The sequence below is a fragment of the Lutjanus erythropterus genome, chromosome 2 (genome assembly GCF_056507025.1).
Source record: "Lutjanus erythropterus isolate fLutEry1 chromosome 2, fLutEry1.hap2, whole genome shotgun sequence".
NCBI lineage: Eukaryota > Metazoa > Chordata > Actinopteri > Lutjaniformes > Lutjanidae > Lutjanus > Lutjanus erythropterus.
This window is the reverse complement of record NC_139318.1, coordinates 14329559-14348262: the sequence shown is the minus strand read 5'-3', so window position 1 is coordinate 14348262 and position 18704 is coordinate 14329559. Positions and strand designations below refer to the sequence as shown.

General features: G+C 41.8%; 1 protein-coding gene across 3 annotated transcripts in view; it reads left to right on the top strand.

Moving 5' to 3' along the window:
- The first annotated feature begins 8638 nt into the window (after positions 1-8638).
- The window catches only part of tafa1b (TAFA chemokine like family member 1b), a 179320-nt gene continuing 169254 nt past the window's right edge, over positions 8639-18704 (top strand). Inside the window, exons 1-2 of one of the 3 annotated variants that reach the window (XM_084729257.1) lie at positions 8639-9325; positions 12779-12915. In XM_084729257.1, coding sequence (XP_084585383.1) covers positions 12792-12915 — 124 coding nt within the window. In that variant the 5' untranslated portion in view covers positions 8639-9325; positions 12779-12791. The remainder of the gene's footprint in view (positions 9326-12778; positions 12916-18704) is intronic. The other 2 variants (XM_084729250.1, XM_084729241.1) reach the window with 2 other exon arrangements.

Sequence of the window (18704 nt, the reverse complement as noted above, 5' to 3'; positions counted from 1 at the left end):
ATCAAGCAGTCAAATAAATCACTCGCTCTTTCTCACTCTGACTCCTTGATTCATTTCTGATATCAGTTAAGTGGTGTTGAGCGACGCTGACAGCTGTCGTTTTGACGAGGCCTTGAGCAATTACGTAACTGCTACTTTTCCAATTTGAAAAGTGAAAAGCAGTGTGGGTGCTGTTTTTTTTGTCTCCTTGTTCTCATCAGCATCATTCTCTTTATCACACTTTTTTCTCTCGGCGAGTCCCCCGTCTCATCAGTTTAATAGTGGTGTATTGAGCAAAGCATTTCCACAGGTGGTCTCCTCGGGCCAGAACCCAACCCCACTGTCCCCGGTCCAATTACAGCAAGAAGGAGAGGACATTTTTATTGGTCTGCGAGGGGACATTTCCATGGCTGCCATCGTCTCCAGGAGTAGAGTCATCTAGCGCTCAATTACTCCTCCATTGTGAACCGGCGAGGGAAAGCAAACGTCCCCTGCTGAGACCTGGTGAGTCCCAGCGCATTACCAGCACAGAATTTCTGACCTACTTCAAACACAAAAACCCCACAACTTATTTTCACTGCTACCTACAGTATATGATTGAATATGTGGCAAGTAATATTCCCCTTGGAGTTTGGCAGTGAGGCACCAGCAAGCAGACTCTTTAATAGCATAGTTTCCCATGCAACAAATGACAAAAGCATTTAGAGCAAATTCAACATGATTGAGTGCAAAGATGCTACAAGTGATAAATTATCTCAAAGGTGCACATCTATAAACAAGTGAAAGCCAATTTAATAATAATAATGGCTATAATTTAGATAGCATGTTACATAACAAAGTAGCCTACAGAAGTGCTGTTTACACTAAAAAAAACATAAATCCATTACAGACTGTATTATTTATATGCAGATTATTTGGTTGTACTTCCTCTCTGCAGTATGTTTATTTTAGCAATGGAAGGAAATTGGACTATGGATTATTTCGCAAAGCAGCAGCATAAACATTGAAAACTGTAGAGGGCCTGGGTCAGAACCAAGAGGAGCTCCACAATTCAGAGTGTCTGTTGAGGGTATAAAACATTCAAGTGCCCTTTTGAGAGGTTCTGAATGAGCCACTTGAGAGCAGTGTCAAATACTGTCATCAGCTATAAAAGCAGGAATAAAACAGGAACTAGAATAGAAGCCAAGTGAGGTCATTTTGTCTGCTTAGCTAAAAAAAAAAACAACAAATTTCTGATGACAGGTTGAGCAGGACTAAGCAGTTTACCCATGATTTGTTAGGACAAGGTGCAGGGCAGAGACAGACATCATTTATCAATATGACACACACCACAGGGATAGTAAGTATACGGCAGCAGGGAGCATGGATGAGGTGGAAGAGTGTGTTAGAGCAGAAGCTCTTGTAGTTTGTTACCTGGCAGGCAGAACCCCACCAAGAACAAGACTGAGGCATTAGCATGTCTTCTCTTGCCCAGTCGCCTTGGAGCATGTCCTGAGCAGCTGCCCAAAGACCTTCATAGAGGTGGCAGACAGCATGCCACCAACCAACTGGCAGCCATGAACGGACCTTAGCAGGCAGGTGAAGTTGACTGACACCATGACAAACATGTCACTGCGGCCTGATGTGGTCATACTGTAAGAAATCTCAAAACAGATGTTCCTGTTTAAGCCCACAGTGCCTGGGAAGAGTGGAGAAAAATGGGCAGACATCAGCAGCTGGTGGATCAGTGTCAGAGGAATTCCTGGATAATTGCTGAAGAGATACAGTATAGTCTAGATTGTTAAGAAAATGATTGAAAAAGTAAGCAGTCATAACAGCTGATCACAGAGCTGGAAACCAAAAGCAAACCAGACAAAAAGCGATCTTTAGCCAATTTCTCATATACGCTTGCCCTTTTACAAATGTAGCCCACAACAGAACAATGTTACTGAGTTGTTCTAACCTCCTAGAAAAACCCTACTAACTAATTCGTAACGATAATCGTATTTGTGTTGCTATCAGTACTACATGTATTTGGACTGATCCACAATCACTGTTGGGGAACGTTAGTTGAATGACTGAAAACCCCCTTGTGATTCCTTGTGCATGCTGGTTATGTTGTCCTGACGATCTGACAGTGAACCGATCAGAGGTGTATTACACAGCTGCACTATGAAAACAGTAAAACACGGGCTCTTACAGCGTACAGTAGCCTACATCAGGTTTCAACATGCAATTAATGAACCAGGTGGCTTCTCACAACACATGCCTACATACAAACTATGACAGAACACAGACTTTTTCAAATCATGTAGACTCAACACAACTGCTGTTCTCTGTAGTTTACTCTTTTATAATGCAGGAGAAGTTTTTCAAAACGTGTTTTGGATTGCGCCTTCCTCTGACAAGACTTTTGAGGCTAAAAAGTCTCTACAGACGCACTGGACGATGTTGAGATCATTGACAGGAACGTGTTGAATTTATTCAGTACAGTACTAGTAAGACCTGACTTGAGATTGCCATGATTGTAGAGACTGTAGGCTCTGTCTGTCCTCTGTCAGTGGGGCAGGAGTTCTTCAGTTCTTGCAGTGGTGAAAATGTAAAATTGAAACTGTAACAAAATGCTTACTTGTAAACACAACTAAATAACACTTATTGGATTGCAAAACTAACGAGTTATGTTGCTACAAAAAAGTAATCTGAATACTCACAACACTCACATGGTATCAACAAAAGATTGGAAAGCCATATACAGGTAAGCAGAAAAGAGGGTGAAACAGCTACACTCCACTCTCACCACGTCATTGATGCGCCCACTCACTTGCTGTGAATTCTTTGGACCTGACACGTGGGTTCAATCCAACATTACATGGACATTGTACTAGAGAGCTGGCAGGATAAAGCCAAAGTTTTCACATATAGCTCCTCTAGGTAAGGTCTAGATAGGTTTATGGTTGCAGTGAATGCATGAAAAGGAGTCTTGTAGAGAGGCAGGTTAACAGTGTGAAGACACTCAGGACAGGCAAACAAATCGAAAGGACAATAGTAAGCAATCAGGTCATAACAACAGGAACAGACAACGCACAACAGAGACGCAAATCCTGAGATCGGCAGAAAGTGACCACTCCAATCTCTACAGACGTGCTGTACTAATGTGACGATATGGAGGCAGCTTTACAGACAGATGACTGGGTCAGGTGATGACAAACTATCTAACCTGACACCCCCCAAAAGACTTGATACTGTGGTATGATGTCACACTACTTCCACCTTTGCTGTTAAACATGATGATAAACAGCAGTGAGTTAAAAAATAGTCCAATTATAAGGAGTGAAGTGTGTCAATGACTGACTGACTTGAATTTGCCCCTTGATGAAAATGTAAAAAGTAATTAGTGACGTGGCAGCTGGAATTATTTGTTTATGGCTTTAAAATACCAGTCTGCTTTTGTGGAGCTGCGCATCCCCTTCCTTTTAGAGTTCACACAGACGTGTTAGGGTTTATTCTTACAGGATCTGCTGATAGAAGAGAAAAGCTGGAGGTAAAGCCTGAGAGGTTTATGTGTGGAGAACTGTATATCCACCAACCTTACCTTCTACATTTAAAATTCCACTGTTACAAATCGACAGTATCCTGAAAGCCAGGTTCCCTCAGTAATGAACACCTGTGAACCAAAGCAGAAAAAGGACGCGCTGATAAATGTGAAATAAATTATTTCTACAGATCAGGCTCCTTCGTTTCATTAATCATCTTCTTCCCCTCACCATCCACCACTGAGCAAGACTTGCCGCTGCATACTTCTTCCAAATGAATTTTCTCCCCCTCCCTTAATCTTTACTTCTTTCATGCTATTCTCTTCCTCTCTTTCCGTCTCTGCCTCCCTGTGTCACTCCATCTTTCTCTCTGATAGAATGTTTTATGGAGAGAGTGTCTACGGAGAGCAGGTTTACTAACACAACAACTCCCCTCATCAGATGAGGAAATGCTTGGTTTGCTCCGCTGAGAACTGTTGAGACGTATGTAGGAATAATAGTGGACGAAGGTTCGTTTTTCAAAGGAAAACAGAGAGCTGCTGGGGGAGGTGGGGTTAAAATGGTATTTTGGTACTGCTAGCGGCTGCATATTAAAGCTTGTTGGCTTGTTGGAAGGAAGAATCTTATTAGCCAGAGGGAGAAACAGAAAGAAAGGAATAACAGAATGAGACAGAAAGACGGAGAGCGAGGGAGCGATATTGGCAAACGCCGCTGTTTAACGGGGCTGCCCAGATCCAAACACAGAGTTGGCCAGTGATTGGTCGGTTGTGGTTAGGTCTTGGCATGAGCTGCGGCGACAGCTGTTTGGAAATGATGGAAGCCCCTGAGAAGGGAGACAGGAAAAGAGCGGGACCACGACAACAATCCAGAATTACTGTGAAATTCTGTTGTCCCCCTCCATTTTCCCAACACAGCTCAGACTGACGCAGAATGAAAAATAGGAGGCCGCAACAAATCAACAAAAGGAAACAAATTAAGATACAAATGGGAGACTTGTGTTGGTACTGCACATTGCTGAAAGGAACATGTAGTAATTGGATGCCTTCAATCTTAAGTTCTCCTCTGAGGCTTGTTTGTGGGCCTGTTTCATTTCACGCCTTCATCTCGGCCCAATGGGACAGATCATAAAAACATTAAGCGCTGAAGACAAAATGAAATTCAAGCGTGCATGCTATTAATGCTCCTCACAAAAGGAAAATATCAACAACTATGCACAAATACAAATAAGCCTATTTATTGGTAATCAAGCCATTTTGTGCAAATATAGCTTGACAGTGTAGAAACACTAATCAATGCAGTAATTACTCCGCAGTTCCTGCTTAATGTGAATCTGGTCACTTAACATGTGGTGTGCTTTACCCAACAGAGATCCAGATGGCAGCTTCACTATTCATAACTGCTTCCCCATTAGATTGTTACAGAACTATGTGAATACAAAGGACACAGTCCAAAGGCAAAAGCACATCAACACGTCCATGATTAATTATGACTACCACAACACACGTATTCTTTTATTGCAATATAATATGCACAAGCAAATGTAAAACAGTCTCTCTTCAATCTTTTTATTCCAAAAATAATTTGTTAGAATGGTCACTCACTCTAGCTGGAATACTGCCTTAAACCCTGCAGTTGTTAAACATATTCGACCTTGATAAACTTTCTTAAAAATCCGCTCCCTAGTTCCTTTCAATGTGTCTTTGTAACAAGGTCTCAGATACACTGTTATTACACCAGAGCTGTTGATCCTCTATATACCTTTCCACCCAAAGTACCCAAGAACTACTATTCAAGGACCTAAAAGGTTCCTTCAACATGCTGTTGTCTTTATTTCCACCGTGGTCTAAAGTTCTGTGAATATTAGGCAGATTAGTCCACAGACAAATGAAAAAGTGACAGCTGTTTTTACACATCCTTTCTCCATATAAAGTCACAGTAATCATGAAGGAAATTCAAGTTGTGCTGCTGCTGATTGTGATTTACTTGTGGCTGAAATAAAATGCTGTGAGTACTTGATCAGAAATGTTCAATGTTGCAAGCCCCTGTCCCAAAGGTCCTTTACTTTTGGAAACTGCTGCCCCTCGAGCAGGGACTGAGCGGTAAAATAATTTCCCTGGAACTTAATTTAGACCTGCGTCCCTGCAGTGGAAACACACTTTCACAGAAGGGACAAGACACAGCAGGTTCTTAGTCCCTGGGGGAAGTTCTTGTGGTGGAAACGTGGCTATAGTCACTTCTACAGAACTACGCTTGGCAGTTTTTAATTAGGGACAGAGGTCCAGTCATATGGGACAGCTTTTCTGCTTCAATCTGCAGTCACTCCTCATTTGAAGGACTATAGTACTATGTAAATGAGGTATCATAATACTGTACGAATGCAGTCCAAGCATAGGTTACTGTAATCCTTGTTTTAATTTCTTTTTTTTATTTCTGTGAAAGTTGTATTCTCTTCTGTCTTTTAGATTTTTAAAAACTCAGACTCTGACAGTCATCAACCACTGAACCCTCTACAATCGTAACATCGTGATTTAAAAGCCCTTTGTATTTGATGTAGTGTTTCCCCTCATAGATAGGTGTTTTTGATATGTGGTAAAGAAAAAAAGAAAGGTGTTGCTGCTGGTCATTGCACTACATCTCCATGTGCCTTTTATTATTTCCTTATCAAACCTGCCCAGTTAGACGAACCCATGACACTCAGTTACATGGCAGAGGCAGACATGTTTCTTTAAATTGTTCATCAGTGGTGTTTCATTGTGAAATCGTCATATGGCAATTTGGTAGACGTGCAGAAATAAAAAGAACCTACTTTTTGCCCAGTTTGCAGGAGGTCTCTGTTAACAGCAGCTCTTACCTTACCTGCTCAAGTGCTCAGATCACAATTTCAGTAATCCAGCAGAGGGAATAATACCCGCCCCCCCACCACCATCACAACGTCTCTTACTCCACTGCTGCACTGTATTTTTCTGTGTTGGGCTGTGCACATCTGGCTGTCAAATGCCAGTATGGCATGTGGAGAACAAGCAGAGGTGATAGCAGCAGTAGAGATGGTCCAGGATGCCCTGTGGCATGGCACAGTGACCATCAATTGAAGGGCTTGTTAGCCATCTTGAAAATTCCACCCTGCAAGATAACTGGATAACAACAGGCAACTGGGAAGTTGGTAGGTCAACAGTGTAGCTCTCTGACACATACTGAACCAATGTTTTTAAAAAGAAACACAATATGACATAGGATGACTTAAAAACATCTTGTTTCATTGTTAAGGAATATTTGGACATGAAATCGAGCAATATATTAACTGTTAACAATTTTAAATTTTACTTAAATATATATGGAAATACAAAATGTCTAAATTTACATTTACAGTTCACATTTTAACCACCCGGTGTTGGAATCCTTTTAAGTTCACAGCCACACTTTAGATCATTTAACTGGTGTGAGGTAACTACTAGCTACGTCATGTTAGGCTAAGGTTACTTGCCGTCAGAGCCAAACATATTGTTGTCATAACTAGCAGTACAGTGATGTGGGTGTAATGTCTGCACCACAGGGTAACTATTTCAATCAACAGCTCAGGCGTGTGGCATGAAATCAGACACTGTAATCTGTGTTTTGATTTGGTCTGGTAAGTAACAATCGTATAGAGAGCAGTGCCATATTCGCACCGTGTTTCGGTACCCAATCCTAACTGTAATTCACGCAAATCTTAGCATGGAAAGAAAACAGCTCGGAGACAAACTTAATCCGAATATTCATCATCAAGTTCATCTGTCTGTACACCCCCACAGTACCAACACCATCCTCACTGTCTGCCAGCTTATTTAGCCCGTCAGCTGTGTATTGTTGTGAGCAGCATAGGGTTCATTTTCTGTGAAATGTCAGACTGTGAGTGAGTCAGCCATGGCAGGTGCGTGGGATTGGCATATACTGTAAATCTCTGGTTAACAGTATAATGAGTTAAAGGGGAGCTTCTCCATATGGAAGAAAATGTGTTGGAGGAAAAACATACTCCACACAAACAAGAAGACGGGTTGCTTACACCTGCCTGCATGGCTCAGGCACAGCGAAACCACACACACACACACATGCATACACCCACACAAACACACAGAAAAGACAATGAATGTCTTTCCTTCAGAGGCAGAACAGATTCAGTTTGCGAGTGACAGAAGGATGACTCTTTCAGGCTGCTGCTGCAGATGCAAGTTTATCTCAGAGGTGGGAAAAATCCAAAAAGGGGCAGGCGGTAAAAAACAGTGTGTCGATTTGGATCTGGGGAGCTATCTGGCTATTCATGCCCTACCCTCTTATTTTAGCTATAACAAGCGTAAAAAAGATTGATAAATGGTTGTGGTAGATGGATGGGTTAAGCACAAAACTCTTCTGCAGGAGAGCAGGGTTTGAATCTCACCCTGGTTTTCGGTCACAGTCTGATTAAGTTTGGGCAATTAGGCTTACTTGGTTAGGTTTAGGGAAAAGCCCTAAGTGTAAATAGCCAGGTGCAAATACTGTTGTTGGCTACAGACACTTGGGTGCTTGTCTCTTTCATGCTACACCAACAAAACTAGCTGGTTAGGTTTAGGGAAAGATCATGGTTTGTCTCTGGCATGCAGCCAATGTGGCTATTTACATCTCAGGTGTAAATAGCCACACTGGCTGTTTATATCCTGAATGCAATTAGCATTGTTGACTACAGACACCTGAGTGCTTGTCTCTGTCAGGTCCCGGGCTATTCCAACCTGGGCGAAAATAGCATCTACCTAAAAAGAAATCCCCACAAAAACAGGTTTAAAGAGCAGAGCTGGCTCATAATGGATAATATGGCGATGGCAGAGCTCTGATGAGGCACTCTGCCTTCTATTAAAAGTGCAGCGCTTGGAGCATCTTTCACTTTCACCCCTCAAAACGCTGAAAGGCGATGACTAAAAGAGGCACACTCAGTCATCCGCCCTCCACACAAGTATACGAGTGCACAGACACACTCAGACACACTGAAAGTGAGCTGAAGGCTATACTCGCACGTCTCCTGACGTCGTGGATGGGAGGTTAGGATGTAAAGAGGGGTGGGTTAATAAAACATGCTTCATTTGCTGATGAAGTCTTGATGCAGGAGTGGGCAGTCTTGCTTTAAGACATGTGATCTGACTCTCTCTCAGCTCTCTCTTTCTCTCTTTCCAGCTGGGCTACATTGTAATACACACACACGCACACACACGCTCCCTCACACACTCGCTCTGCTCTCTCTGACACAGACTCTCTACTTAGTGCGTTGGAGAGAGGACTGAGGCTCACACTATCAGCGCAGCTTCTCAATGGGGGGACGCAGCCAAGAGCAGACAGAGCAGTCATTCCACTGGAGCCTTCCGCCGCACGCGTGAGAAGGAGACGACAAGTGAAAGGGGGTAAATTAGCTCCCTGTCATCACAACAGAGGAGTTCTACTGACGGAGGAGGAGGACAGGAGATCTTGCTCGTATGTGGCTGATACAGCACTGACATGATCAGCCTGCCATCCCTCAAATCCTGGCCAGTTTGTGACTTAAACCCCTGGGTGCCTCTTTGCCTTTGGTGACTGTTTGTGTTGGATTTGAACTGAGCAGCAGTGGGGGGGGGTCCAATACAGAGGAGAGAATACTGAGGAGAAAGAACAGCATTTTTTTTTTTAGCCCCCTTTTGTGCGCTGCGTTCGGCTTTATCTGGTACTGGAATTTCAGGCGGGAATCCCTGGCTTCCAAGTATGGATGGATATAAGACAGAGGAGTGAGTCTGCTGGGCAGGCAGGCAGGCAGGCGGTGATTCTGACTGAGCTCCTTTCCTCCTGAACACACCGCTCAGGTAAGTAAGGGTGTGGAGACTTTCGAGGAATACCTCTGGTGTTTGGGGACGGGATGGGTGGGGTGGCAGGGGTTGATTTAGGACAAGTGTATTTTATGACCCCCCCCCCAAAGTACAGCATGTTGAATATGAGGAAGAAAGATGATATGACTGAGCTGACAGTGTATGCAAGTGGTAAAATATGAAAAACAGCTTCTATTGTATTAAAAACATCATCTATTTCATAGTAGAGGTGCTCTTTATGGTCAATATGATACATATGGGTGGGGTGGTGCAGTTTGATTTAGGATAACTGTATTATATGATTGCCCCCCCCCCAAAAAAAAAAAATAAAATAAAATAAAAATAAAAAAACAGTTGAAAAATGTGGTGTAAAGATGATGATGAAAAATAAAAACTTCCTATATTCTATAATAGATATATTATATTTGATCAAATTGTTATATAACTTTCAAAATGTTTAAACTGGGCGTGTATGTTGCATTTATCTTGTAAAAAAGACAAAACGGGAGACTGATATACAGACTTGTGCATGGTTTTATAAAATTAGGGTTTAGATGTATTTATTGGGCAGGATTCTGCATCATTAGGATTGTTTTGAGCAGTTTACTCCTTTTATGTGGCACCTTCAGTGAGCTGAAGTTTTGGCTGCAAGAAAACAAAACGAGTCTAATTTCGCAGGTGCATCAGAGGGTTATACGCCTGCAGGTGTGTCTGCTGCTTCTGTTCCTCGACCGCATTTTACTATCTCACGCTGCTGGACGCGCCAATTACGCATAGAGGAGCTGTCGTCTCTCGTTTCATGTGATACTACAATACTGAGAGTAAACTGCTTTCTATTCCGGCTGGAAAACACGATGGATATTTATATGAAAAAGGCTCTATTTGCGCTGAGGAAAATGAGGCTGCAACAGCGACTTTGTTGAAAGCTGGTCTCTCTCCCTCTGAAGTTGCTTTAAAACGATGCCCATGCTTGTTCGTTTTACTTACAAGTCCGCCGCTCGACTTAACCTCTGGTTAAAACGCTGCTGGTAAGAAGAATTTTTATTTTCAGCAAGAATGACTCCCGATAACCGAGAGGAGCTCACAGTCTCTGTGCAATATGCAGTTAACCATGCGAGCGCAACGATCCTGTTTGAATATTCAGCCAGCTTTTGCGAACAGAAATACTGTGTGGTTTAAAAAACAGGAGAAGAGGAAAACAAACCCATGGGACCAGTTCACATTTCCACTAAAAAAAAAAAAAAAAAAATGAAAGAAAAAACGCGGATTATGTTGGATTTGGTGCAGGGGTGGGGATTTACAATGTGCTGTTCATAATTATATGCTTAATTTTCGCTGAATATTAAGCAGTGTCAATGTCACCGAGGGCGCGGAGCACACGGGCAACATTTAGTAGCCTTAATGGCTTTAATCTCACACACACATCAGCACACAAAGTGGGTTAGTTGGAGCAAACACGGAAGCAAGCAGTGGCTTTGGTACTTTTACTGGATCAGGCCTGCCTTTCATGCCACTTTCCACACACATTTGAGACCTTTATGTCAATACAGACTCCTCATTTAAATGTGAGATTTCCTTGGTTTGAAGTTCATGTTGAAGAGACCCCCTGGGGCTCATATCTGCTTTGTATTCTCCTGTGCATTACAGATATGCTAGAATCAGACATTAAAGGAGTATTAGATTCACGCTGTTGCATTAAAGCGTCAGTTGTACTCAGAAACTCACCCACCTCAGTGATAAAATGACAAATGTAAAACAAATGCTGTCAGTGCCAGTGATACAGTGAAATATAATCTTCTTAAAGCTATGATCACCTGATCATTTTTCCAACAGTCTCACTGAGTAGGATGTAGTCTGCAGGGAGTCTAAACACACCAAAGCCACAGTTTGGGTTAGAGGAGTTGTTCGCAGTCTTTTGGAGTCGTGTCCCACAAGAATAATCAGATTGGTGTTCATGAGCCACACAAATAAATCCAGCGTTTTTCAGTCGATGGTGCTGCTGTCGGAGTGTGACCTGCCTAGAGATGTACAAAACCATACCCTGTTTGAAAATTTAGCCCTCATTTCCTATTATGCTTAGTAGTAATGTTTGGTTTTTTTTGTCAGATCATAGTGACTTATGCTGGTATTTTTTAGCTGGCTCATAGTTTTAACCATTACTGAGGAGGCTGTTAGTTTCTGGAGGCCTGCTGTACACTGTAAAAACAAGAAAGTAGAGAAGATGCACAATTTCAAGACAACTTTAATATTTTCAGTTGTGACCACTTGCTTTTCAGTAACCCAAATAACAACACATCAGAGTCACAGCTCACTGTGAACAATTTTTGAAATATAATTTCTTTTTGCATACTAAAACTCAAAAGTCAGGTTTATCTAAAGAAGAAAATTACATTATTTCAATAAAAGATTCTAGTTTGGGAATACTAAACAAAACTGTGCAGATTATTTCAAAACTTAAGAGCTTGAGTTGAATTCAGAACTCAAAAATCTAGTGAAGGTAGTTGAGTTTTCTCATCTTTGTTTTACAGTGTTTGTTGCATATTTTTGAATTCCTGTCAATTATGTTGAATATTATTAAGGAGCTGACATCGCTGAGAGCTGTTTCCTGGACCTCATTCTGTGTTGTTTGCCCTGATATTTTGCTTTATTTTATTCTCCACAACCATCTGCCAACCCCCTGGAAATTAGCCCAAGACCCCTTCGGGGTCCCAACCCCCAGGTTGAGAACCACTGGTTTAGAGAGATGAAGTGATGCTTTTTAAATTTCCCTTTGCGGGCTGAATGGAGAGAAGCGCTAACAACACCTGGAAAGGAGGAGAGCCTCATTATTCAATGAGGGCTAAGGCGTGTCTCCATATGCTGGCCCTCAGCAGCCATTAGACAGTCACTCGCTGAACAAATCTGTGAGAGGGAGGCTGTTAACTCGTGCCTGGAAACGCAATCTTTTATAAACTTTTTAGAATATTCAGTGCTTACTGTCGCTGCTGTAAAGAGGTGACATTTCTCATTGTACAGTTATTATAGTCTGACAAAGAGATAGCAGCAGGTTATTTTCCTTTTTTGAGCTTTTCATTATTTATTTTTGAGTGGTTCAAGTCAGACTACAGCAGGTTTGGACAGGAAGGCAGATATTGACAAGATTAACATGTGTGATCATTTGCTTGAGTATTTTGTCTGCAGGGTCTTTTCCTTGAAACCTTAATCTCCTCTTTTTATTCTCCTTCCGTCTATGATTATAGAAAAACACCCATGCATTTACCTTTTGAATAAATCAAACTACTAGACACATCGGTCCAAATCTTTTAACCTTAAATCTCTAACAGTATTCTTTTGTTTGGCACGTTAAAGTAAACACAATATGTGTGCTGTAAATATGTATGGCGACATGCTGTAATACATTTCTGTCCCTGTTTCCCTGTTGTTTGTCCCCCGCTGTGTGCCGTCCTGCAGACTCGGCCTTACCATGTCCTGGTTGTTGGCCATGTGGATTAGCCTCGGCTTCCTGCTGTTGTGCCAGGCCACTCTCTACCAGACCATCCAGCAGCACCATGTGGCCCGTCCCGGCCGTACCGACATTCTCACCCTGGGTAGGTGTACCTTTTTGTCAGGCCTCCCCGGCTTCAGATCACACAGCGTTACAGCGCGAGGCGCTGCCCCCTCGATGGGGCAGCGGGAGTTCTCTGCTTTGGCTGTTCAAAAGCAACAGCAAAAGACTGCTGCAGTATGTCAGAATGATTCGCCACGGCGCGGTACTGTAACATGATGATTCACCGTGCTCGCAGTCATATAGGATAAGCAAAGGGGAAGAGTACTAATTGTGCTTCTAATTGCAGGTTACATTCTTAAATTCAGTCATATCTCTCTGTATACATTTTAATGGAAGAAATACACTCAACAAAAATATAAATGCTACACTTTTGTTTTGGTTTTTATTTTTTCAAGAGTTGAAGTAAAAAATTTAAGACCTCTGTGCACACAAAAGGTTTATTCCTCTCAGATTTTGTGCACAAATTTTTTAAAATCTATGTTAGTGAGCACTCTAAAATGTGCAGTTATACATTAAAAATTACATTTATTACACTTAACTGGATATTTCCATTTGGGCCACAGATGCCAAGTTTTTTTTCCAGGAGGGCAAAGTCATGACCTGCAGTACTCTGCCTCTGATTGGCTAGTACTTTTTTCTTTCTTCCGGACGTGTTGGTGAGGTTTAGACAAGAGGAGTGATTGGCTCTTATACTGTGATCAACCCAGGGCACATCTGTGTCATATATGCGCTGTTTAATCAGCATCTTGAAATGCCATTAATGCCAGGCGCATGGATTATTTTGGCAAGTGTTGGTAAGTGCTCATATCTGTGAAAAAAAAATTGAGAGAAATAAACCTTTTGGTGCACAGAAGAAGTCTTAGATCTTTTACTTCAACTTGTAAAAGATGCGAGTAAAAACAAAAGTGTTGCATTTATATTTTTGTCGAGTGTATAGAGGCAGTACATTTTGTTGACTGACAGAGCTGCACTCTTCTGTTTAAATCTGAACCCTGTTACACAAAGAGCGTCTTCAAACACTGAAAGTTAGCTGGTAGGGAGACGAGGAATTTTTGCTGCTACACCCTGAATCTTCCTGGCAGACTGTTACGAGTAGGACAAGCTGTAGGCAAAAATCCCCATTACTGTGCTGGTAGCCGAGGGAGCTTTGATCACTGTGGCTTAGATGGAAATGACAATTATGTTTCCCTCTTATGCACTGGAAAAGTTTGGCAATTAAGCCCGACGCCTTCTGCACCGTAGGGGCAAAAGGGGAGGGTAGACGCCGAGGCGGATCTAATTCTCTGATTATGGAAAAGCTTACCAGCATTGCTTATGTGGCGTATGTGGGAGTGTTACAGGGTAGGCAAAGGTTTTCTAGAGCAAAGCAAAGGCTTTCTTTAAGCTTCTAACAATGAGTGTGACTCCCATGCTGAACCCTCTCTCCAGAAGCAAAGCGGCTGTTAAACATTGATGCTTATCGTCTGCTTGTGTGTGTGTGTGTGTGTGTGTGTTGCATTGCCAGGCAAAAAGGCAGTAATTGAAGCACGGTAAAAGCAAGTGCAAAAAAAAATAAAATAAAAAATCTGGGGTTGAATTCTCCATGCTTGTGTTGAACATTGGTGGCTTTAAGCAGCATGTCGGAGACTTGGCTTACTTTTACTGTGGAACAGCTGACACATGAAAATCCCAGCTATGATAGATAGAAAGTTCTCAAAGTATCCCGGTGCCGTTAATTGGAACAAGAGGGTGAAGGGATGAGCGACAGAGAGCTCCGAATGAATTTTTAAAGGCTGGCTTCCAGTTTTTCTGTGTTTTTTTTTTTCTTGTCTTTTTGACTGGTTGGCAAGTCGAGCTTGGTGCCAAAGATGTACAAGGAAGTGCAAGGCTCAGTAAGTGTCTCTTGAATAATGCAGCGGTCCCAAAGGGGAAGAAAGGGAGAAAAAAAAAAATAAGAGCCCCCTCCCTCCGCCTCTCTTCGCCCTCCAACCATCACCCCCAGCGTAGATCTAGAAGAGTCATCCAGGCAAAGGATAGTTATGGCTGAGAGTTCTCTGGAAGGCTTCCTGTCAGACAGATCAACTCACACACTTACTGCATACAACACTGAGAAGGGTACAGACACGTACACGCTCGCACACCATTTCCTCACTGAGGCCCATTATGGTGTGGCATTTTCATGGGTCCTCTGGGGATACTGGAGCTGTGTTCAGGACACGTCAGGTCTGAAAAGATGCAAGCTAACTCTGTAGAGACGGATGATAAACACACACGTCGATCTGATCTTTAGAAAGGGATAGTTTACATTATTTGCAGTGCAGTTGTATGAGGGACATATTAATAGTCAGTGTTTTAGCTACAGTTTGGAGAAGCAGAGAGGAGTACCAGCAGAAAAGCTAAGCAACAAAGGGTTTTTAGCCACTTAAAGGCACAATATCTAAATTTTCTCACGTTAAAACAAAAGACATAGTTTGACAATGTTGTGAAATAGTGTGGGATTATGGGAGTTGCCATCTCCCTTTTAAACAACCACCACAGCAGATGAAAACTGATCTGACATGACTCAGGCAGACATCATGTTCATGCATGAGGTAATGTTAAAAATTTATTCATGCTACATTTAGCCACATTCACCTACTTTCTTCCTCACCAGCGTATTTAATGTATTGTTTTTTTCCAAGAAACATATGGCAACTAGCTAGCAACGGCTATCAGGAAACGTTTCTGGGCTTTTCTGCGGTAGAACATTGTTGAAAGCATTTGGGCTAATGTAATTAGAAAACTCAAGAAAATATATGTCTAGTGAGCTTAGACATTTTGTTGCACAGATGTTACATATTATAGCTTTAAAAAAGTCCACCTAAACTAAAAATCAGTATCACTTTAAGTGGGAAACTGTCGTTTTAACAATCAAATATCACTCTCTCCAAAGCAACCAAATTCCATTTGTGAAATCAGTCATTTGATGTTTTTTAAATGGCTAAAATACTGTCTTTTGCTGACCCCGTCCACAGCAGTGCAATGCTTAGCTTTTGTCCTGGAGTCCCTCTCTTTTTCTCCTACGTGGGGGTGTGCCGACCAGCATTTACTGTAGGCAATATACTATCTATAAATAAGTACCTCAACCCCTAAAACCCCACTTCAAATAATCTGAACTCTCCCTTTAAGTCTTAGATTTCATTTACATTAGTAGACTAGGACACACGATTTAGACTAATGTAACCAAGAGTTAATTAAAAGAGAGATGTTTTACAGTACACACCAGCGTTCACAATGAGTCCTGTTACGGTGTTATTTTAACATGAGTACTCTCAAGAAAACTTAAAATCAAGCGAACTGTGATGGATGACAGCCATAATTGGTGCTGACAATCACAATCGGAGGATATGTTCTGATATTTTACTATCCTAATCAGCAGGCTTCCGAGGGATAATGGTCTATCACAACATGAGCGCTCGACGAGGAACGCGTCTCTGTGTGTTTTTTATTTTTTTCCTCTGCTGCTGCTTGGCAACTGTACAATTTACTGTATATCATGTTTTTTTAAGAGGATTAAGCTGACATCAATCTTCCTCAGCCGTGGAGTGGCGTTAACCGATCTAACCAGAACTGCTCTCTCGGAATTGAAATGCTATGATGAATATTTGAATTAGAATTGATTTTATAATTTGAGAAGCTCTCTGGTTTCATTGAGGCCAGAACCCTCAGATATAAATAGATATGGCTTATGTAGGACGTAGCAAAAAGAGACGTCTTGCCTTGAAAAATCCATTGGCTTTCATGCTACGCTGTTTCCCGTAATCAAATAATGTTTCTGTTTCTAAGGGATGATGAAAAGATGTGTGCTGGTGTCTGCCATACAGAAAATTAAGTTGTAAAATGGGTTCATTAATGAAGCATGAGATATACAGGATTCAACATGTCTGTGCTGATAAACAGATTAATAGAAATAGTGTTTTATCTTAGACGCACACATGCTGTCCATTTGCTGATACTATTGATTAATAATAATTTAAAATTGCTTGATGGCAAGACAGGTTTTGCTATCTAACATGCTTTGCTACTATATTGTCTTCTGAGTCATAAGCCGAGTCTTGAAGTGAAATAGGGGGTTAGTGTTTTGTAAGAAACCGTGTCCAGAAATAAATTTTTTGTGGATCCTGGCATGCAGCCCGGCTGACTGTCTGAGAGACTGAGTGGTACAAAAACTCACTAACCATCCCACATCGACAAAGATACACAGACAGGGGGCTGTGTGGGTATTTGAGGAGGGGAAGTGAAGGTCATGTTGACCTGGGTATGGCTGTAATCCTCCAGCCTGTTGAAGCATCTAACAATGTTTGAGAAATCTGCCATCTGTAACAGTGGGCTGACGGTGCATACCAAAAAAAAAATGTCACTGCCGAGATAAAGTTTCAAGATCGCATTTATTTATTTTTTCTGAATGTTTCCGTGACAAATCGGCATAGTCGCCGCCAAGGTGGAGATTGAGTAACGAGTTGCCTGACTGCTTCGTCACCTGCTCAGGAAGCGGCGCCGCTCCCTTTCCCATGAGCCTCTGCTCCACACAGCCTCCCCCTGCGTCCTGCTAGTGCGGCTGAAGATTGATGGCGGCCTGATTCTGGGCAGCCAATTCTGGTCTCTCAAGAAATAATCCACTACATTGACAGATGAGCTGAATGTGACATGACACACACACGCCCGGCTCTGCACTCTCCCCACCTGCCAACACAGCGAGCACAGGCGCTCACTGCCAAGACCGCCGCTGCACAAACCAGGCCACTCTTGACAGCACATAGTGTTGGACTCCATCACAAGTCAGTGAAAGTGTAACCAATTTACATTGTCAGCGCGTCATTGGCAGGAGTTACTGTAGATTTGCTATCAAGGTCATTTATTATCATTACAAAACACAGGGCTGTTCAACAGAATGAGAGTTGTAGTTCCTTCATGCTACACACTCACAACATATATACAGATAATCAGAGCTGGGCAATATTGAAATTATATCAATATTGTGATATGAAACTAATAACTAATCGCTAACAAATAATGTTGCAATATTAATATAGAGGTATTAGGTCAAAAAGTCCTATGTTTGTACAATTTAAACATTTTTGCTACATTATTTAAGGGAAAATGCGCACATGAAAATATATATTGTATATTTCGGATTTGCTTAAAGATATTGAGATATTATTTATAAGCCACGTAAACACCCAGAAAATAATTCTTTAGTGCATTTTTGAAACAGCAGCAGCTAGATGGTGATGATATGGTTGACATTTTCACATGTGAAGTGCCACATCTGGGAAATATTGTACATCAATTTTGACCACATTTGTCCCAAATATTGTTTGAGCATCTTGTAATTCACCAGAAAGATAGCTGACTGTCGAGTCTCATTTTCAGGGTGTCACATACTGATGTTCTGGGTTGGTAAATCGTCTCAAGCCCAGAAAAATAATGAGAAAATAAGGAAATCTGGGCAGATGACAGAGTCTCTGCAGATATAGCCACCACCTGAAATATCTAGCAGGCCATAAGTGATGATTTAAAGGGATTATGTTTGAATCTATACATTTTTTTAAGACAGTGTTGCATATTATGCCTTTAAATTCAAGCCGGGTTAGGTCTTATCTTATCTTCACTCCTCCTCAGGTGGTCTGTGGCAGTGCGTCCAGCTGATCTAATCCAAACCCCATGCTTCCTTTTTCAATGTCTACGAGTGTTTTTCTTTCACAGGTGACACATGTACACTATCAGTGGTAAAGCTGGAAAAAAAATAACAGAAAGAAAAAAGAGAAAAGTAGTGAAGTTTGAAGGAGCTACCGGCTATAGCGTCTTCTG